This window comes from Protopterus annectens, chromosome 1.part0, assembly GCF_019279795.1.
Source record: "Protopterus annectens isolate FY-2018-M chromosome 1.part0, PAN1.0, whole genome shotgun sequence".
NCBI classification, from domain to species: domain Eukaryota; kingdom Metazoa; phylum Chordata; order Ceratodontiformes; family Protopteridae; genus Protopterus; species Protopterus annectens.
In genome coordinates, this window is record NC_056725.1 from 185,456,763 (window position 1) to 185,478,964 (window position 22,202).

Consider the following 22,202-nt stretch of genomic DNA (forward strand, 5'->3'; position numbering starts at 1 on the left):
TTTCCTTCTGTGACCTACTTTACAGAGGCACAGTAGGCTAATCTAATAGAAAGGCGGAAGCCAAATACACTCTGGCTAGGCTTATAAATGCCCTAGGGCAAATAGCCTAGTATCTACCTATGAACCTTGCCCCCCTTTGTACCAGCTCATTGTTTCTTTGAAACTTTGCACCTTGAAGTCATCCCTACTAGTTGCCCTCTCCTCTGCCAGGAGGGTTTGTGATCCAAGTTCTGGCCACATCTCCCTGCCTTGTTTTCCACAAGGACAGAGTGGTCCTCGGGACTAACCCTTCATTCATGCCCAAGGTAGTTAATGAACTCTTGTTGAATCAGTCCATTAACCTACCAGTTTTTTATCCAAATCTAAAAAAAAATGCCTCAGAAAAAACCCTACATTCCCTGGATGTACACAGACAAATTTGATACTACTAAGACAAAACCAAAGATATCAGGGAAAGCTGTATCTAAGAAAACCATTTCCTCTTGGATCTCTAAGTCCATTTCCTTGTGCTACTCCCACCATGGGGAATCCTTACAGGGCAATATTAAAATCTCACTCTACCAGAGCAGCTGCTTCCTCTACTGCCTTTTTCAAAGGCATGGACTCCCTCTGTTTTAGAAGCACCTACCTGGACCTCAATACACACCTTCACCAAACACTACAAGCTGGGCATAACATCCCGTGCTAGAACAGGATTTGCCAAGATTATCCTACAGGGTCTCCTTGACCACAGGAACCCTTCTCCCAGGTTCATACTTAAAGCTCTGGTACTCTTCCCTACTGTTATGAATATTGCAACATCAGAATAGAAGGACATAGCATAGTTGTGTAAGAACTTACCATAACCTTGGATGTCCTTCTCTTCTATGTTGCAGTAATCAGTCCCGCCCACCTACCCCCTGTCTCTTTGCAGCTACTATCCCTGATATCTTCTGAGGGCACATTGCCATTATCCCCCTTGGTTTTTATCTACGCAGTCATCCTACTGCCCTGGAACTGGCCTACATGCAAGTCTAAGGGCTTTGGCTTAAGACCCTCCTGGTCAAACCTCACAGGCACTACTGTATGCGGCAAAAGAGTTCTGATGAGGGTACGTGCAGACGTCACTTTTATACCTAACTGTTTATGGCCCTGGTAACAAGACGTCACACGTACAGTCTTGGAGTCAGACTTTGGTATACTGGCCGGATGTTGGCACTGCAAACAGCAACTCCCTACTGATGTTCTTCGTGTTTCACTGTTGCAGTCATCACATTTGGATCATCTGCCTGCAGGTAGCCCTCAGCCAGCCTGAATACCAGAGTCTTTGGATTTCTGCGTCTGATTCTGTCGCTTCCATGACGTCGGGTCATCAGGGGTGTAAAACATGCAGCCGAAGCCATTACACCAGTCTGTCTTGCTGTGCGGTGCCAGAAGCAGTTCGTAAGAGCCGGTCAGCCGTCTCGTGAAATTTTCGTTTTCTAATTTCAGACCTGAAGTCTTCAAACAAGATAAGCGGGATCCTTTTTCATGCTCCAACCTATGTCAGTAAAAGTTAACAATCGTCTTGCCTGTGGAAAGCAAATACCTCATAGAGGTTTTCATTCTTACTGCATCCCCTGTTTAGGCCCAGACCACGGTGTTCCTCACTGTCTGTTTTGTGCCTTGTTCAAAGCCCGAACTATTCATCGTCTGGCTATTTTTGCAGCCAATTACTTTTGTACTCTTATCTCCATACTCCAAAATGGCTTCGTTAAGCCAGCCAACTACCGATCTTCTGAAAAAATGTAAGGATAAAGGCAGAGACCGCATGTGTCCAAAACTGCCGATGACGCTTCCGTTAAGCTAGTCGCCAGTTTGCCAGTACTCGGTGAGGTGCTTTCGCAGCCCCTGATGCCCGCTACTTCAGATTCGCAGGCCTCTACTGAGACCCATTTGGAGTCCGGTATGCCGCGAGATGCTTTTTCGACTATGGAACCTGCAGATGTCTCTACTTTTGGATGGGTCCGGAGCCGCTGTGAAGGCACCGGCTTCTGAGGGTGTATTCAGGCCTACAGGCATTCATATTAAACCGATGCCATCGTTTAATCCAGAAGTTCCGAATTCCTCAGGCCAAAAACTCGCACTACACTTAAACAGGTGACCAAACCGCAGGCTCAGGCCCATATGCCTCAAAAACAAATGTTATGTAGTCCTATCTCGCCTACATTCCTTACTCATGGGTTCGGAGCCGAGAATCTGCTCTGACTGCCAAATTTCTCTAGCACGAAGTCTCTAATTGGCTGGGCTAACCCGGTATCTCAAGATGCACCTCGCCCTAACCACGGATCTCGTTTGCCGCTCGTAGAGTTAGGATGTGGTCTCGCTTGGCTGTGGCTAAGTACCCTTTCAAATACTTTTTCTAAGTATTTTAGCAGTCTGTTATTTTACAAAAGCTATTTTAATAACTAGTTTTCTCCTTGTCTAAGTTTCATTGTGAGTAGTGAGATTGGGTGTTTGTGGTATCCCTTTGTTTGGCGGGCTAGGCCCATTTAAGTTAGAGGACCTAGTCCTCTCCTATGTTTTTCTGGTGTTAAAACTGTAGTTGGATTTGTTCTAGTCTTTCCCTGCTACTCCCAGAAACGTTTGATTTAGAGTTCCTTGGCCGTTAGTGGTGTTTGTTTTCCCGCCTTCCTCTTGTGTCATTGTCTGTTGACAGTGTGCTGTTATTTTTTACCATGTCTAAAGAGTAGAAGGAGCATAAACCCTCCGGGTTTAAAAAGTGTACTAAATGTGGCTACAAAATGTCTATTACGGATGGCCATGCCATCTGTGTGTATTGTCTTGATGCTATTCACCTGCAGGAGTCCTGCAGTTTCTGCCACGCTTTTTAGCACGAGGGTACTGCAGGAAAGAAAAACTGATTTTAAAGGCCTGATTAAGAGCTTTTTGAGGAGTCCTTAGATTCTTCTTCTTCTTCTTCTTGAGACCTCCAGCTCCGTCTGCTTCCTCGGAACCCCCTGAGCAGGTTAAAATAGTGGTTGCTGCCTCCTCTGCTCCATTGTCCTTGGGGCCGCAGGAGAAGGTTTCGATAGGGGATACTACCTCCTTGGTTCCATTGTCCTCGGGGCCGCAGGAGGTATCGGTGGTGCTGGAGTGTACCTCGGCTCCGTTGTTATTGGAGCCGGTCACCCAGTGTCAGGCATGTCTCTCTGGGTAGGAGATCCCGATCTCCTATTTCCTCCAAATCCTCTAGGCTGTCTGATTTGGATGTGGATAGGGTGGTCCAGAGGCTCCTGCAGTCGCCGGTGCTAGCAAAAGTGTTCTGGGCTCCGACCCAGTCTGCTCCGGAGCCAGTCCCCATTCTGGTACCGGATTCCTCCTCCGCGCACCCATGTGTCGTCTGAGCTGGAGTGCTCTACGCCGAGTGATGTTCTCGTGTCGGCTCCGATACCCCATGTGAGTCTATCGGAGCTGGCGTCTGCTCCAACCATGTCAGTTCCGTCCTCTGGTTTCGGTACTCAGGTTTCCTCAGTTGGACCCGAGGGGGATACCTCGGGACTACTGTCTGTTCCGACCCCTTCTCAGTGCTTTGGCTTGGGGAATCCCGACTCCGGTCGTGGTCTCTGATATGGGTCGTTCCTCTGATTTGGCCAGATAGTCAGTTACATGACCTGGATCGGTCATTCCGTCCCCTTACACCCCGGCTAGAGCGTCTGACGCCCCCCTATCCTTGGATGGCGGAGCCCGAAGGTCTGGGGATACCTCCTCTGATTCGGGGGGACCTGCCTTCGAGGCCATGAGGAGCGCACTGGCCAAGATAGTCAGTTACATGACCTGGATCGGTCATTCCGTCCCCTTACACCCTGGCTAGAGCCTCTGATGCCCCCTATCCTTGGATGGTGGAGCCTGAAGGTCTGGGGATACCCCCTTGAGCGGTCCACTTCTTTCTGAGGGTCCCTCAGAGTCTGTGCCCGAGGAGGCCCCTAGTAAGAAGTTGTGCAAGAGGAAGCACATAGACTCCCAGTACGAGTCCCTCACTTCCGATACTGACTTTGAGGAGTCAGAGGGGTCCCCCAAGTCGTCCTCTTGTTTCTCCGACATCCTGGAGATTTTGAGGCAGAGAGGCGACTGGGCTTCCAAGACCCCTTCTGAGGAGTTGTCTGTATTCCTCAAGGCCTTCGGAGATCAACCCTCTGCCTCCTGGGTGTCTCCACCCTTTGAACTCCTGGACTTGATTTGTCGAAGGGTGTGGGAGAACCCTGATTCCGTGGAACCAGTGTCCAGACGTCCAAACAAGTTTGTTGGCTCCCCCGGGCAAAGAGTTCCTTACCAAAAGGGTTTTGGTAGATGCCTTGGTGGTGGCGGCAGCCACTCGGTAGGAAGTTGCAGAGGCTTCTTCAGTCCATCCTCCTAACAAGGAGTCCAGGAGTATGGACCGGTATGGGAAGCGTTCCCTGTCTTCGGTGACCTTTACTGTACGGTCGTTTAATTACCTCTGTCATTTCACTCTGCTCCAGAGAGATCTCCTGAAGGAGCTAGGAGGTACTCTGATGGGTAACATGCCTGAGGCAGTAGCGCAGACTGTTAACACCCAGTTGTCTACCCTAAGTTCCATTGTCAACTCGTCTGAGGCTCATATCTTATGCAGCCGAAGGGGCGAGTGGGGCAGCTAGCTAAGGAGTAGCTCTTAGAAGGCAAGCCTGGATGCGCGTGTGTCATTTCGCGGAGGCCTTTAAGTCCTCCTTCACGGACGCCCCCTTTGGTTGGGTCCTCTCTCTTCGGACCCAAAGTGGAAGACACCCTCACCAGATGCGAACAGGAGGGAAAGACCCTGTCTGGCGTAGGGGCCCATTTTTCTCTCCCTTCTAGGCCTTATCCCAAGGCTCAGAGAGGAGGGAAAATGTGGTTCAAAAAGTCTGAGGTGCTTTCCCGCAGCTCAAGGTGAGTCCCCCTCCAGAGGCAGAGGGGGGGGGGTATTCCGGAAGACGCCGTCCTAGAGGCAGAGGAGGCCCCTGCAACTCGGGAGACCGCGATTCCTCCTCGTTCCTGAGGCGTTGCCAGACTGTGCTATTCTGGAGCCATTCGGGGGCTGAATTTCGTTACATCCGGAAGCCTGGGAGAGCATCACCCAGGATTGTTGGGTGTTTCAAATAGTTACTGGAGGTTACACTATTCCCTTTGCGTCGACACCCCCCCCCCCCAAATCAGAAGGATCCCAGACCTCCCACCCAGTCAACGGGATGAAGCAGCTCTAGAAGTTGCAAAGCTGCTAGAAAAAGGAGTCATCCGACCAGTCCCCTCAGACAATGTCTGATCAGGAACTTACGACTCTCTTTGGTGCCGAAAAGAACAGGGGACCTGAGACCCATTGTGGATCTCAGTCGACTGAATCACTACATTTTGAAGTCCGGATGGTCACACTTCAGTCCATTTTTCCACTGCTGGAGAAAGGGGTATGGATGTGCTCCATAGATCTCAAGGATGCCTACTACCATATCAAAATGGAGAAGGCATCCAGGAGTCATTTACACTTCCGGTTAGGAGCCAGTCACTTCTAGTTTTCGTGCCCTGCCCTTTGGTCTCACCACAGCCCTCAGGGTGTTTACCAAGTGTTTGGCAGTGGTGATGACCGCTCACCTGAGATGTCTAGGATTCCAGGTGTTTCCGTATCCGGATGACTGGCTTCTCGCTGCCCCCACCAGGCATCTGCTCATTCAAGCCAGGGAGACTACCATCTCACTTTGCCAACGTCTAGGAATTACTTTGAACTGGGAAAAGTCTGCCTTGCAGCCCTCACAGTGTGTTGTTTTTATAGGCGCAGAGCTAGACTCTATTCAAATGCGTGCCTTTCTGCCACAGGACAGGATAAGAGTGTTGCAGTCTCAGATCCACTCACTGTTGCCCCTCAGAGAAGTTCAGGCCAGGTTAGTTATTCAGCTCTTGGGATCCATGGCCTCCACCATCATGCTGGTACCTCTGGCCAGGTTACACATGCGGACCCTACAGTGGCTCCTGTCTGTTCAGTGGTCCTTTCAGAAGCTTCCTCTTTCCCACCTGCTCCCTTAAATCAAGACTGCCTTTTTGGCAACAAAGCAGAAGTCCTCAAAAGGATGGAGGAAAAAGCTAAATCTATGCAGACTGTTAAAGATTTCCTACAAGTACAGCCTCCCAGATTCAGTAGGCATTGGCCTTCAAAGAACTGGTCTTTCCAGGCCTTCTCAGTCCAAACCCAGGAAAGCAGACCACCTAGGCTGCACACAGATCTAAGCAGTGGGGGCCTCCCACTTCCAAAGCAGGGAGTAGTAAGCCACCCCCTACAGAAAAATGGCATAATTACTTCACCTTAACCCTGTCAAGCCCTGCTCAACTACCTGCTTCCTTTGGAGGAAAGCTCACCCTGCATGCAAAAAACTGGGAGCTCATTACCCAAGACAAATGGGTTTTGAACATAGTTTCCCAAGGATACAGATTCCACTTCAACACTACCAACCCCAAATGGTTGGCCAGACCTACCCCCAAATCAATGGGCGGATGCCCCACAGCAGGTTTTCTCTCTCCTTCGTATCAGGGCTGTTCAGCCTGTCGCAGCAGAAGACAAGGTACCCAGAAAAGACAGCTTCTGGCGTCCTATCCTGGACCCCTCTATTCTCAACACCTTTCTGGTGGTCCCAAAATTCAAAATGGTAACTCGGCTTCTTCCTATGCTAGCCAAGGATGCTTGGCTGGCAACCCTAGATTTAAAGGAAGTTTACCTGCACATACCAATAAGATGATCATACAGAGAATACCTACATTTCAGGGCATGCTCCATGCACTTTCAGTTCTCTGCACTACCCTTTGGCTTATCTACTACGCCCACGGTGTTCACAAATTGTATAGCTCCAGCCATTGCATTTTGCAGGCAGAGAAATATTCAAATTCATCATACTTGGACGATTGTCTGATTTAGGCAGAATGCCAGGACTTGCTATTACAACACCTGGCATTCGTAAAGAAACCTCTAACCTCACTGGGGTGTACAGCATCAACTAAAAGAAATCTCACCTAGTACCCTGCCAACAGATTGTATTCCTGGGAGCTTGAACACAACTTCCCAGATGGCATTCCTCACTCCGAAGAAACAAGCTTATTTGACAACCTACTTCAAACTATTGGCCACTAAACCCCAGCTATCTGCAAGGAAAATACTGCAAGCTCTGGGGTTCATGGCCTCTTGCATTAGCTACTAATTCCATATGCAAGACTGCATATGAGGAAACTCCAATGGTATCTAAAATGCCTATGGTGTCAACTTTCTCAGGACCTGGAAACAATGATTTCTATCATTCCTTGTATGAAGACAGTTCCTTTGGTGGACAGAGGCCTGCTACCAGAAAAAGGGACTCCCTTTCGCTCTACCCTCTGCCTCCCAAACCCTAATAGGCTCATCAGACTATGCATGGGGGCTCATATGGCAGGGCAGTGCATTCAGGGCAAATGGAACCTGAGACAGATGCACCTGCATATCGATCAAAAAGAAATGTTAGCTGTACAGAAGGCTCTTATAGCCTTCAAAAGACTGTATTCTTCCAGGGCAACTATTGGTAAAGGGTGAAACCACCACAGTTGTGATACATAAACAAGCAGGGGGAACCCACTCGTTCCCCCTCTGCAGACTAGCCATGGCTCTGTGGAACACAGCCTTGAGCTACCAAGTACACCTACAATCACAATTCCTGCCAGGCAAACTAAATTCACTGGCAGACTACTTAAGCAGAAATCTCATTGACCCACACAAATGGAAACTAGACTCAGCACTTGTTCAGAACTTGTAAGCACTAAATAAGCTACTAATTACTATAGCACTCAACCTTCCTCATTACCTAGAGGAAAACAGTTTTTGTACTTACTTTTCCTCACTTGCTTAGAGAAAAACAGCTCTTGTACTCACTCTCCTCACTTAACTAGAGGAAAATGTTTTTTTATTCAGGCAAGTGTCAGCTCCCAGTGTTCCATCCTGTCTGATGAATCTGGGCATCTTGAGGCAATATAGAAATTGTCTCATGTACACAGACAACCTTCTCCTACCAACCAACACCTACAAAACCTGTAAAAGTTGCACTTATCTAGCCAAACTAGAGATAAAGCGCTCTCCAACCAAGACTGAACTTGACAGTCATGAGGAGAAGGTAAGCATTTGTGCCACACCACACATCACATAGTCTCACTAAATCTACACCAAAATTCACACATAGCAACACAAAAACATTCATGGAGGATCTCAATAATCTAAGCAACAGAGACCTCCAAAGCAGAAACGCAAGCAACCTCTATCCCTCAACACAGCCCAAATGACAGCCCACAGACTGTGTGCCACTCGACCACAGCCAATAAGGCAAAACAACGTACCCAACACACTTAGTCATAGGTGACTGTCTAGTCAGGCACACTGATGTCCCACTCACCAGGCTAAACAAGGAGAAGGTTACTGTCATTCATGTTGGTAATGACTAGGTCTAGGATATTGTTGCCCCTGGTGGGGGTGTGGATAAGCTGATCCAGGGCATTGTCCATGTTGGTGTGAATGACCTGAGATGTACCTCCCTGGACTACATGAAGAGAGACCTGGAAGAGCTCTCTGATCTTGTAGCCCAGGCAGGTATGACCCTAGCCCTGAATAGCATTCTGCCATCACACAGTACAAGGACAAAATGATTGACTTCAACAATTGGCTAAGCTTCTGGTGTCATTCTAAGGGGATCCAGTATCTGTCTGCCGGGGATGACATGGTCGACAGACCATGATGCTTTGCCATAGATGGCCTGTACCTGTCACCCCTGGGATTCTGGATACTGGCTAAGGCTCTTGCTGCCCCTATAGTGCCTTTTTTAGGCAAGGTTCAAATGACAAATTCACCACCATAACAAGAACAGTCAAGCAAAAACTGAGGGTAATGCTACTCAATGCTAGAAGTCTAAACCTCAAAATACACTCCCTCGAGGCACTCCTTAAAATGGAGAACATGGATATCTGTGCAGTGACTAACCTAGTTCAAGGCTGCAGAGAGAAGCCCTGCATTGCCAGGCTATAATTCATACCACACTTTTTGGCCACCTAACCTGGACTGGAACACCAAAGGCAGAGGTGTGTCCATATTCATTAAGGATATCCACACCTCCAGGCTAGTTGCTCAGTATAATGCATCCGAGGTTATCTAAGTGCAAGTAACTCTGGGCAAAACTGCAATCCAAATTGTAGCTTGCTACAGTTACCCACCATGCCCCAGGATTCCCACTACTCTTCTTGATATACTGGAAAGTATTAGGGTTCAACCAAACACCCTAATAGGTGATTTCAACTACCCCACCATTAACTGGGAAAACTACTCATGTACCAACTTCGCTCAATGCTTTCTGGAATTTATAAATTCCGATGCCCTGGATCAACTTATCCACACCCCCACCAGGGACAACAATATCCTAGACCGTGTCATTACCAACATGCGTGACCGTTGTTCCACACCTGGTCAGCTCCTCGTTGGTCCGATCCGACCATAAGCTAATCACCCTTGATGTCCACATCCCGGCCTCACCCCATTAAGGAAACCACGGTAAAATATTTCTCCAAAGCCAACTTCCTGCTTCTTAAGACAGAAGTGGTGAACTTCATGACACCCATGTAGATGGACAATACAGTTACAACTGCTGAATCCTACACAAATGCAGTCTATAAGCACTTACACGAGTGCATGGATCATGCTATCCCAAACAGAACCAAGACGCTATCCTCCAAAAAAAAAAAAAAAAAGGAAGCCAATCTGGTGGTCCCCTGCCATAAACAAAACTGTACAACAGAAGGAAGAAATTGTTATAAAAGGGAATAATATCCCATGAGTGGAGGAGCTCCCTGGTCAGCTCAGTAAGAAGCTGAGATCCCTTGTAAGATCCTCCAAAGCTAGCTATGAAAACAAAATCGCCACTAATGAATCTCAATGGCAACACCCAGATCTGCTCTGAGTTACAGTACAACAGCACGAAAATTACAGAACCAACTGATATTGCCAACATCCTGGCAGATAGGTTCAGTGCTAACTTTATCCCCCCCCCCCCCCCCCAAGGGCCCATATCTATACAGGAAGAATGCAGAGTCCCTGTAATCACAACTACGCAGGTAAAAGCTGCACTCTAAAGCCAAAAACACTGCGTCCATGGGACCGGACAACATCCCAGGCTGCGTTTTACACAAACTTCAGAATGAACTGGTTCCCCACTTAAGCACCATGTTCAATAATAGCCTCGCATCAGGCTTTGTGCCCACTGAATGGCGCACAGCAACAGTTATCCCACTCCACAAAGGGGGAGCCACCACTGATCCTGGGAACTATCGACCTATTAGCCTGACGAGCCTCATCTGCAAGGCCATGGAACGTATAATCATGGAACTCTTAAACAAAGACATTGGTATCCTCCAAACTCTGGATCCCACCCAGTTTGGATTTGTGAAAGGCAGATCATGCCTCCTGAACCTGATCGACTTTGAGGCAGTCGCCAAAGCTGTAGATGAGGGTAAGGTGGTTCACACAGCCTATCTTGACCTCGCCAAGGCTTTTGACACCATCCCCCATTCTGGAATTATAGCTAAATTCTCTAGGTATAAATCCCTACGTCACAAGATGGGTTGCCAACTGGCTCACTGACAGAACCTACACTGTAAAAGTTGCAGACTCCAAATCTGACCTCAAAGAAGTGACAAGTGGAGTACCACAGGGTTCCGTATACTGTTCTGGAGCCAGGCTCGGGATGAGCACAACGGTGCCCAGCTTACCTCGTATTCTAGAGTACTTAACAGGAATGCTCCACTAGGGCATATCCTTTTCAATTAAAATTCATGCCTCTGCCATTTCAGCACGTAATACTGAGCCACCCCTCTTCTCTCTCCCCTTGCTAAAACAATTCCTTAGAGGGGCCAAAAATTTAAGATCCTCCAGGAGAGCTCCTACTCCAGCCTGGGACCTTAACTTTTTGTATTGGAAAAGCCCCCCCCCCCCCCCCCTTGAGCCAGCTGCAGCAGCAGAGTTGAAATTCTTTTCTTGGAAAACAGCCTTCCATTTAGCCATCACTTCAGCAAGAAGAGTGTCTGAATTACAGGCCCTCATGGCAGTGGGAAACCTTCATTATCTTCCATGCAGACAGGGTTTCCCTCAGGACTAATCCTTTTATGCTCAAGGTGGTGTCTAGTGTGGCCCTAAATCAGTCCATTCATTTGCCTACTTGTTTCCCTAATCCACAAAACAAAGGGTAACGAATACTGCATTCTCTGGATGTGCACAGACAACTTAGATTCTATTTGGACAGGACAAAGCCTCTCAGAAAATCTGAATGGCTGCTAGTTGGCTTTGCAGGAGGGGGCAGAGGGGAAGGCCATTTCAAAGCAAACCATTTCCAAATGGATAGCCCATTGCATTCATTTTTGCTACAAGCACCATGGAAAACCTACCCCACAGGGGGTAAGATCATTCCACCAGGGGTACATCTACCTCTGCAGCATTTCTCAGAGGAGTCCCCTCCCAGGGACATCCTAGAAGCTGCTACTTGGAGCTCTGTACATCCCTTCATCATGCATTATCTCATGCCTATCTTTTCTAAATCTAGATCTGGATTTACCACTGCAGTCTTGCAGGGCTTAATAGCTGGCCCTAATGCTCTCTAGCTTCTTCCAAATGTAATGACTGCAAAAGTGAAACATGAAGAACCTAGTACAGTTGTGTACACTTACCATGAATGTAGATGTTGGAGTGTATTCACTTTTGCAGTCCTGGTTACCCTCCCTCCAGCCCCATGACTTCTCTTGGCTTTACCTTTCCTTGTTGGTATATTTTTTCTTGTGTATTTGCTTTTTAATGGGGGTGTACCATAGTATATAATTGCTTCCTATTGTGGGGCACTTGACATCTAGGGCAAGAAAAACTGATGTAATTTCGTCTGCTGCGTGTTTTATACCCCTGACCTGACATCATGGAAGAAGTGACAGCATCCGACGCAGAAATCCGATGTCTCCATTCGGGCCGGCTGAGGGCTACCTGCAGGCAGATAACCGAAATGTAATGACTGCAACAGTGAATACACTCTAACATCTACATTTATGGTAAGTGTACACAACTGTACTTTATGAATACTGCAACATAGAATAGAAGGACTTATAAGGTTATTGTAAGTTCTTACACAGCTATCCTTTACATTTTCAAAGCTGTGCATTTTTCTCACTCGGCATCTCAAAAGATGCTGTTAGCCCCCTCCCCATATAGTTAAGGAAACCTGAAAGTGCTGTACTTTCAAATGTACGGTTTATTTTGTAACATAGTATATGCACAGTGCACTTTGCATACACTATGGGAATGGACCATTGAACGAATGCACAGTGTACTTTGCATACAGTGTGTGGGAATGGACCATTAAACAAAGTGTCTGCTGTAAAGCAAGTTGACTGTATACTGCCTGAGAAATGATAGATTTAAAAAAATGTAGGTGTTTTTTAGAATTTGGGTGTCCTCTACATTGACAGCTTTTCCTTTTGATTTCAAGTGAGTATTTAATACTTGTATCTTGTTTCTCACTCAGATGACTTGGTATTGCCACAGGATGTAGTTCCATATTTAATCTGAATCAATGTTAAGTTGTCAATCTCGCCTTCATTCTTGCTGGATGGGTTAGGAGCCGATCCTCTGCTCCGACTCGGCACTTGCTTTAGCTCGAGAACTCCTTTTACCAGCTCGAGGCAACCCTATATCCCATGATGCAAGGCGGAACTACCTCAGATCTCGTTTGCCGCTTAGCGAAAGAGGTCTCCTTTGCCAGCTGAGGTAAGTTTTTTCTTAGTCAAATAAGAAAAGTGTAGTTAGGGGTTTATTTTTCCCTGTTAGTGTAGTCTGTAATTAGTTACAGCCCACCCTATTCCCTATTTTTCAATCTTTTTATAAACTTTTATAAGTTTTTATCTAAAGTAGTTTAGTCAGGCCTAGTCCCCTTCTGTTATCCCTTCCTGTGTGTTTGTGTAAGGGTTTAATTGTGTGTTTGTTGGGACTATTTGTGTTCTATCCTCCTAGGATGTCTAAAGAAGGCAAGGTCTCAGGCTTCAAGAAGTGTGACCAGTGCTGTCAGAAAATGTCTCTGACAGACGGTCACACTTCTTGTGTTTATTGCCTGGGGCCTTTGCACCTGCAGGACTCCTGTGCGTTGTCATGCTTTTAGCCAGAGAGTCCTGCAGGAAAGGAGGAACAAACTCATCCTCCGAGGTTTACTTAAACCGGAAGGTTCTCCTCCTAAATCAGGGTCAGGAAAACCTCTTAAGCCACCGAAGGTTCAGGCTACAGTGTCCAAGCCTCCTCCGGTGGCTCCGGCTCCGTCGGAGCTGATATCGGCTCCAGCTGGAGTCGATACTTCTTCTACTCGAGTAGTGGGTTCGGTGCCGGCCGGCTCCGATACCCTGACTACTGTGGCCTTGTCGGCTCCGGCTGGAGCCGACACTTTATCCAGCATCGGAGCCGAGAAATCCTCGGCTCCATCTGGAGTTCTAGGGACTTCGACTCCGATGGCTTCGACCCGTAAGAGATCTCGGTCCCCCTCTATTATGAGTATCCACTCGGCTCCGGGATCTCCTCTTTTGTCGGAGCGGAGCTATCGGAGCCGATCTTCCAGGCTGTCTGACCACGACTTGGAGAGGGTGGTAAGCAGGCTGTTGAAGTCTCAGGCACTGGCCCAAATGCTCCATAGCCCGTCTCAACAGACTTCGGCTATAGCCCCAATTCTTGAACTTCCTCCTCCGACTCCACACCAGAGTTCGGAGCCGGAGCTTCTTGGGACAGCGACTGTTTCGATGCCGGAGCCGATACATCCTTCGGCTCCGTCGTCCTCGGCTCCGATCTCCTCCTTGAGACCTTCCTTGGAGGGATCCGGTCGTCGGGTTTCCACTGTCGGCTAACGGGGGCGCAGTGGCATCGGACCCTTGTCCGACCCGCTCTCCTCTCGGGCTTCGGCTTTGGTAAGCTCGGCGCCGACATCGCCTCGAGCCTTCTCTCTCCTTGGAGCCGACCATTCCTGTTTCTTCGAGCGGTGTGTTCCGGTCTCCCGGGGAGAGGAGCCTTTGAGGTGATGAGGAGTGTCCTGGCCTCTGAGCCTGGTCAACGGTCTATCCCTCTAGCTCCTCCCTCATCAGTGCCTGCAGATGCCTCTTGCCAGCCTCTTGCTCTCAGGCCCAGGGATCCATCGCCCCAGGTTTCCCCACTGGGAATTTCCTCCTCTTCCGAGGTTTCTCCTGACCCTGCAGGGGAACCCCTCGGAAGAGGACGTGTAAGAGGAAACACACAGACTCCCCTGAGTCTACTACATCTGATACCGACTTAGATGAGTCTGAGGGTTCCCCACGGTCCCCCTCTGAGGATGTCTCCTTTTCAGACATCCTTGAGCTCCTCAAACAGAGGGGGAATTGGCCCTCCATTGACCCCTCCGAGGATGAGTCGGTATACCTGGAGGCTTTTGGATCCCGACCCTCCACCTCCTGGGTGTCTCCGCCTTTCGACCCACTCATGCAGGTAGTGGCTCGGAAGGTGTGGGCGGCTCCAGATTCTGTGGAACCTGTCCCCAGGAAACCATCCAAGTTCATTAAAGCCCCGTCGGATAAACAGTTCCTTTCCAAAGGTGTCTCTGTGGATGCTATGGTGGTGGCGGCCACTAAGAAGGAACTTGCGGATCCTTCAGTACCTGTCCATCCTCCTAACAAGGATTCTAGGACCATGGACAGGTATGGAAAGCGGATGTTTTCTTCAGCGACCTTTGCTGTGCGTTCGCTGAATTACCTTTGTCACTTCACCAGGCTTCAACGAGATATTCTCAAAGAACTGGGTGAAGTAGTCCAGGATCCTTCTGCTGCTGGGGCTCAGGAAAAGATTGCCTCACAGCTTGCTATCCTGAATTCCATATCTAACTCCTCTATGCGGCTCATATCTTATGCGGCCGATGGAGCGAGCAGGGCCGCAGGCACAGGAGTTGCTCTTAGACGCCAAGCCTGGATGCGGCTGTGTAATTTTGCGGACCCCTTTAAGGCGTCCTTCACTAATACCCCCTTTGACGTTTCGGCTTTGTTCGGGCCTCAAGTGAAGGATACCTTGACCAGGTGTGAGCAGGACGGTAAGACTTTCTGCCGTTGGAGTCCAGTTTTCCGCTCCTTCTAGACCATATCCCAAGGATCAGAAAGGGGGGAAGATGTGGTTCCGTAAAGCCCAAGGAGCTACACCGGACACACGTGGTCAGTTTACCCCCAGAGGCAGAGGGGTAACAATAATAGACGCCGCCCTAGAGGCAGGGGGGGTCCTCAGAACCAGGGCAACAGGGAGTCTCTTCCTGAGAAGCCCTTTCAGCATCCCTGAGGTGTTGCCCGACTGTCCACCCTTGGAGGCAGTCGGGGGAAGGATTTCACTGTACCCAGTAGCCTGGCAATCCCTATCCCAAGAGAAGTGGGTACAGTCGATTATATCCGAGGGTTACAAGATCCCCTTCGTAAGGGTACCTCTACAATCCCTTCCAGACATCTCACCCGGTCAAAGGGATTTGGCAAAACAGGAGGTTTCAAAACTCCTAGAAAAAAGAGCCGTCCAGACAGTGCCGGCAGACCAAGTAGGATCCGGTGTCTACTCAAGATTCTTTTGGTCCCGAAGGACGGAGAGTGGAGACCAATATTAGACCTCAGCAATCTGAACAGATTTGTCAAAAGGCAAGATTCCGGATGGTCACGCTTCAGTCCATTCTGCCCTTTCTGGGCAAGGACAACTGGATGTGCTCTATAGACCTTCAGGATGCGTACTATCACATAAAGATTCACAGGCGCTCCAGGAGGTTTCTCCGCTGCTAGGGACGGTCATTACCAATTCAGAGCCCTGCCCTTTGGCCTCACTTCAGCCCCCAGAGTGTTTACCAAATGCATGGCAGTGGTCACAGCTCACCTGAGACGTCTAGGATTCCAGGTGTTTCCTTATTTGGACGACTGGCTCCTCTCCGCCACCACCAAGTGTCAGCTTCTTCAGTCCAGAGACTACACCCTACAGCTTTGCAAGAATCTGGGAATTTCAGTAAATTTGAAAATCTTCTCTGCTGCCTTGCCAATCTATCACCTTTATAGGCAGAGTTAAATACCGTCAAAATGTTAGCCAGACTAACAGATCAAAGAATTCTGGACATCCAAAAATTTGTTCGGCTTCTGTTACAAAGCAAAAAGATCAAAGCCAGATTTGTCCTGAAAGTTCTAGGTCTAATGGCTGCTGCCATTGTTCTTCTACCACTGGCTCGCTTTCACATGCGTCTCCTGCAGTGGATGCTTTTCACACAGTGGTCGTATCACGATCTTCCGATGAGACACGAGATCTTAGTGACAGTCTTGCAGGGCTCATCTGGGCTGGTGGATATCTTCCCCTCTTCTTCATCAGGGCCGACCCTTTGTTCCCCCTCCTCCAGTTGCCACAGTCACCACGGATGCCTCTCTGATCGGGTGGGGGGCATTATCAGGGCAGGATGGTACACGGACGTGGCAACCCATAGAATACCATCTGCACATAAATGTCCTGGAGATGAGAGCAGTGCTTTTAACGTTGCAAGCCCTCGACGACTTTCTTCCCACGGGGACTATTGCAGTACAGACGGACAACATGTCCGTGGTCTGGTACATCAACAAACAGGGCGGAACCAGGTCCTATCCCTTATGTCGAGAAGCTCTCAGACTTTGGCAATGGGCGATATCTTCTCAGCGGTTTCTGATAGCAACGCACATCCCCGGCAGGTCCAACCTATTGGCGGACAGGCTAAGCAGATCTATTCTGATGCCTCACGAGTGGTCTCTCAATCAATCTGTAGTGGATCAGATTTTTTCTGAAGTGGGGCACTCCTTGTTGCGATCTTTTCGCTACCCCTCAAAACAACAAGTGCCCAGACTATTTCACTCTATTTCCCCTTCCAGGCCAACCCCTGAGAGACTCTCTAACCCAGGATTGGCCTTGGGGACTTCTTTATGCTTTTCCTCCCTTTCCATTGATTCCACAAGTCATTCAGAAAGCCACCGTTTTGAGAGCCAAATTGATCCTCATTGCTCCATATTGGCCTCGACAAATTTGGTTTCCGTCTCTGCATCGTCACCTTCTGGTGCAGCCCTGGCATCTGGACCCAGTTCCGGATCTCTTGATCCACCAGTCGGGTCAGCAGCACCGGGCCATTCATTCTCTCAACCTCACTGCTTGGTTGCTCCACTTCCTTCCTTAGCCAGGCTACCAATGATTTCTGACTCGGAGACCTTATAGTGTCGTCTTTGAAGTCGTCCACTAGGACTATTTATGCTAGCAAGTGGCGACTGTTTTCAATTTGGGCAAACTCCAGAAATATTGATCCTTTTACTGCTCCCGTACATTCTGTTTTAGATTTCCTAGCGGAGGTTTTTCATTCGGGATCCTCGTCATCTACAGTCAAAGTACAACTGGCTGCTATTTCCAAGTATCATGTTGGCTTGCATGACAATAACATCATGTCTCATAGATTATGCAAGGCCTTTTTGAGAGGAGTTTTTCTCCTAAAGCCACCTATAAAGCATCCTCCTCCGCAATGGGATCTAAACTTAATGTTGGCATCCTTGATACTACCTCCTTTCGAACCGTCTGCTTCATGTTCTTTGAAGTTATTGACGTGGAAAACTATATTTTTACTGGCTGTCACTTCTGCAAGAAGGGTTTCCGAGATTCAAGCTCTCTGTATTCGTTAACCTTATTTGGTTTTTCATAAGGACAGGGTATCGTTAAGAACTAACCCTTCCTTTCTCCCCAAGGTTGTATCTCAAACCAATATTAACCAATCTATAGATCTACCAGTCTTTTTCCCTAACTATTCTGACAGAGCTGAACAGAAATTGCATTTTTTGGATGTCCATCGTCAGCTCAGGTACTACTTGCATAGGACTAAACAAATTAGGAAATCGGACCAATTGTTTGTCTCTTATGCAGAAAACAGGTTAGGTCTTCCAGTTTCCAAAGTGACCTTATCCAGATGGTTGACTTCCACCATTTCCTATGTGTACTCTCTCAGAGGCAAACAACTATCTTCTAAGCCAAAAGCACACTCCACCAGGAGTCTATCCACTTCTGCAGCCTTTCAGGATAGACTTCCCATTGATACCATTTGTGCAGCAGCTACTTGGGCCACACCTCATACCTTTGTTTCTCATTACAAGTTGGATTTGGCCTCCAGAGATGGGGCCAGTTTTGGTTCCACAGTTCTCAAGAGTTTGTTCCGTTGAGCCACCCGGGATACAGGTGCTAGGGACGCGGTCCCATCCAGCAAGAATGAAGGCGAGATTGACAACTTAACATTTAGAAGTTATGTACCTACCATAACGTTCCATGTTAGTTGTCTTCTCTCGCCTTCTTTCTTGCGTCCGTCCCTCCTTCCCCCTGGCCTGGACAGATCTTGAAGAGTTCCTAATAGTTTGTTTCCTCTGGATCTTTGTTATGAGGACTTCTTTTAGGAAACTTTGTTCCTAATTTGGTTAGGATAACCTTTAGCAGGGTAAGTTAGCTGCCAAACGAGATCTGAGGTAGTTCCGCCTTGCATCATGGGATATAGGGTTGCCTCGAGCTGGTAAAAGGAGTTCTCGAGCTAAAGCAAGTGCCGAGTCAGAGCCGAGGATCGGCTCCGAACCCATCCAGCAAGAAAGAAGGCGAGAGAAGACAACTAACATGGAACGTTATGGTAGGTACATAACTTCTAATTTTAAACTATTCAGTAGGTGCACTTCACAGCTGGACAGCTTTAGGTAAGCTGCCTGTATGAAATGTTCTGAGTTCATAATTCCCCCATCTCATCCCCTGTTTGGTATTGTACATTTGAGACTAGTTGGGGGGGTTGACCTATTAATATTTATCACAGCATCAGTTTGTATTTTGCTTTTTACTTGCTCTAATTGATCTTACTCATGAGCATGTTATTCATCGATCATGTTGACTTTTTTTTTTTTTTATCAGATCTGCATCTCCAGCACGATCAAGAACACCAGCACGGAGGTATGTTGAGCACTGGTAGTTGGAGTGTAGATAGTTTGCCTACTTTTCAAGGATTTTGTTCTGCAAATCTTTTAGCAGCTTGTAACGGTCAGGTTTGTAGCCTTGAATAGCATGTTTTTTTTTTGTATGCATACATGTGTAAATCTCTGAATTTGCAATGGTTTGGTTGGACTTCAGCTCCAGAGAATTTTCTCTCTTGTTCAAGAATCCTTATAAGTTCCTTATTGTAGAAAACGCACATCCTGCACACAGCAAAGCACCAGCGTACAGACAACGACATCTACAGATTCATCAGCCACTCCGTACAAATCTTCCACAGGGGTGCCGACCTTCTCCAGTTGCAGATTGGGCCACTTACTTTGTCCTGCATGAATTTGTCAAAATGGGGGTTGGGTTCCCCACAAATGACTCTGCTGTTCTGAGGTAGAATTGGAAATTGGTACCTGTACCACAACCTATTTCCAGCACAGTTAGCCTGCCATTCAGTCCTGCGAGGTCCTGTAAATTGAGAAAGAGGTTCCGCTTTGTTTGTCCACTTTTACGTTATATTCTTTGGAATGGCAGTTCATAACATATGGGAAAAGAAAGCTGTAGATATATATATCCCTCCAAGCTTGAGCAGCCACAAGGGTAGTTTAAGTACCTCCACCCAAAACTGAAGCGCTACCCTAACAATTGGGAACATGTTTTAATGGAAGAGGTTAGAAAGTGGCCTGACTTTTTAGCATCAGGCAATGAATGCAATTCAGTAACCTAACACAAACCAGTTTTTATAAAGTTCCGAAACAGATGCCTATGGACCTGCTTTCTTAGCAACTAAAAATAGTCTTATCAGTGACAGATGTAGACAAAAAACGAACGAGCCAACACACAAACGTCATCAGAGCTTCTCATTCCTAATAAACACATGTATTGCTTCTCCAACAAAACTTGGGCAGAGAGTATTTGTCCGTTATAAAGGTGAGTGGTATTTTTAAAATTTATGCGGCCGGCCCACTACAAGTTAGTTGCACCCACCGTTTTGATAAAGAAAGCAGCGGTTATAATAAAAAAACTCTATTTCGAGTTTGGACACATACCATGAACTGAGAGGGGTTAAAAATCGCTGACTGCGAAGTCGTTTGCAAGAATAAAGGCGTGTCTTTAGTTTTAGATTTGTGGCACCACTTTCACAAGGCACTTCCCCCACTGCTCTCAACGAAATAGGGGCAGATCTCAAATCGGGGACAAATCCAGAATTAATTAGGGACGCATTTTAAAATCTCAATACTGTTAATCTGAAATGTTAACAGAATAAGATAATGTAAATTAATACAGTTTCTGAAGTAAAAAGTCTATAACTCTAATCATTGTCATTATTTATTAAGTGTAATTCACTACCATGTCTCCAAAAATCATCAGTTTTAGGTGGGATTAAGAGGGACAGAGCAAAAATTTGTGTCAAAATCAGGAACAGTTGAGAGGTCTACCTGTAGTGTGTGTGTGTGTGTGTGTGTGTGTGATGCCTCTCATCTGCCTTTGATTTTGACTTAAATGTTAGTATGTCCCTCTTAATCCATCCTAAAACTGTTGATTTTGTGAAAAGGTGGTGAATTCCGCTTAATAAATAATGACAATAATTACAGGTCCATAGAAGATTACTAGGCTATCGGCTCTAGATCCCTTACAAGCCTAGCAATATTTATCCCGAGTTGCCCTAATTTTTGGTGGTTAGACTATGGTGGTGGTGCTGCGGTAGTGTTGTCGCCTCACAGTAAGACATTGTCCTGTTCTCAGCTAGAGCGTCTTGTGTGGAGACATGCGTGAATGGGCGTACCTTCGTTAAAGGTTGTGCGTCAGGGCCGGCAACTCTGCACGTAAAAATCTTCTGCCAATCATTAGCGGACCGGAGTTCCACTGTGGCGACCCCTAACCGGGAAAAGCCGAAAAGCACAATACAACAAGGTAAGTGAAGTATGCAGAGGTCATGGTCTATGGTAGCGAAGATAAACTTCCTGTGTCCAGGAGGGACATTGGCACCACCCCAAGAGTGAATTTGCAGTCACCCACCATTGATCTAGGTTGCTTTTGAAGAGGGCCGGGGAGGGCTCTGTTTCACGTGAATTGGAAGCTTGTTCCAGAGAAGTGGCAGTGTCTGAGAGATGTATCTATTTCTCCAGCATGACCTGTTCATGTCAGAGGCTAGGTTAAGATCCCTGTAGTGAGTGATGCTTGTGCAGTTTGATTTATAAATGTATAACATTTCCATCAGGGCCAAGTCAGAGACTGCCCTGTAAGCTAGGCACAGGTCACCCCGTAGCAAGCTGTAGAAGACAGAATACAGGGACCTCGGATGCCTGTCTTTATCCTTGTCTTTGCGTTATTTCGGTATTGAGGTAGTCAGCTGATCCGACGGCATCGTATAATTGAACCTTCAGCCAAAGTAGTGCAAAGCAAAATCAAAACGTCTTTTTATGGTGCGTTTGTTAAATCTAGCACAAAACCGACTAGTGATGTCGTGATCAGGGCCTAGGCATGGAATACAGTAAGAGTGGAAGTCCTTATGAGGTATTTGCTTCCCACAAGAAATACAATTAACTTTTTCTGAAATCGGTCTGATGCAAGAAAAAAGTTTCCCCAATGGGGTACTTAGCTTTATTGAAGACTTCGGATCTGAAATTCGACTTCGAAAATCTCAGGAGTCTGCAAACCGGCACTTGCGAACGGCTTCAGGCAAGAAAGACTGAAGAAAATGGCGTCAGATGCATCTTGTATACCCCTGGCGCTCTGACGTCAGGGAAGAGGTGACAGCAACCTACGCCGGACCAAGACTTTGGAACTCAGGCCGACTGCGGGACCGCCTGATGGCAGGATAACCCAAGTGTAATGACTGCAGCAGTGTGAACACTCTAACATCTGCATTTATGGTAGGTACAAAACTGTACTTTTTCAGTCTTTCTGTATAAGACTTTATGTACTATGGTCTCTCCATTTGTTGCAGGTGTCTGGTGAGGTACATGCAAAAGGGAGAATTGTACTCCATTATTTGTCTGAGGGCCAAGTATAATGGAATAGCACGGTATAAAGAAAAATTCTCTTTCAACAATTGGCTAAGTTTCTGGTTTCATTCAAAGGAGATCCAGTGTCTGTCCACCTGGGATGACATGCTCGATAAGCCACGTTGCTTCGATAGAGA

At 47.4% G+C, this 22,202-nt stretch overlaps 1 protein-coding gene across 2 annotated transcripts in view; it reads left to right on the plus strand.

Annotated features, from left to right (window-relative positions):
- LOC122789112 (serine/arginine-rich splicing factor 7-like) overlaps positions 1-22,202 on the plus strand; it is a 431,411-nt gene that overhangs the window by 143,421 nt on the left and 265,788 nt on the right. For both annotated transcript variants that reach the window (XM_044056355.1, XM_044056433.1), the window contains exon 6: positions 18,989-19,027. In XM_044056355.1, coding sequence (XP_043912290.1) covers positions 18,989-19,027 — 39 coding nt within the window. The remainder of the gene's footprint in view (positions 1-18,988; positions 19,028-22,202) is intronic.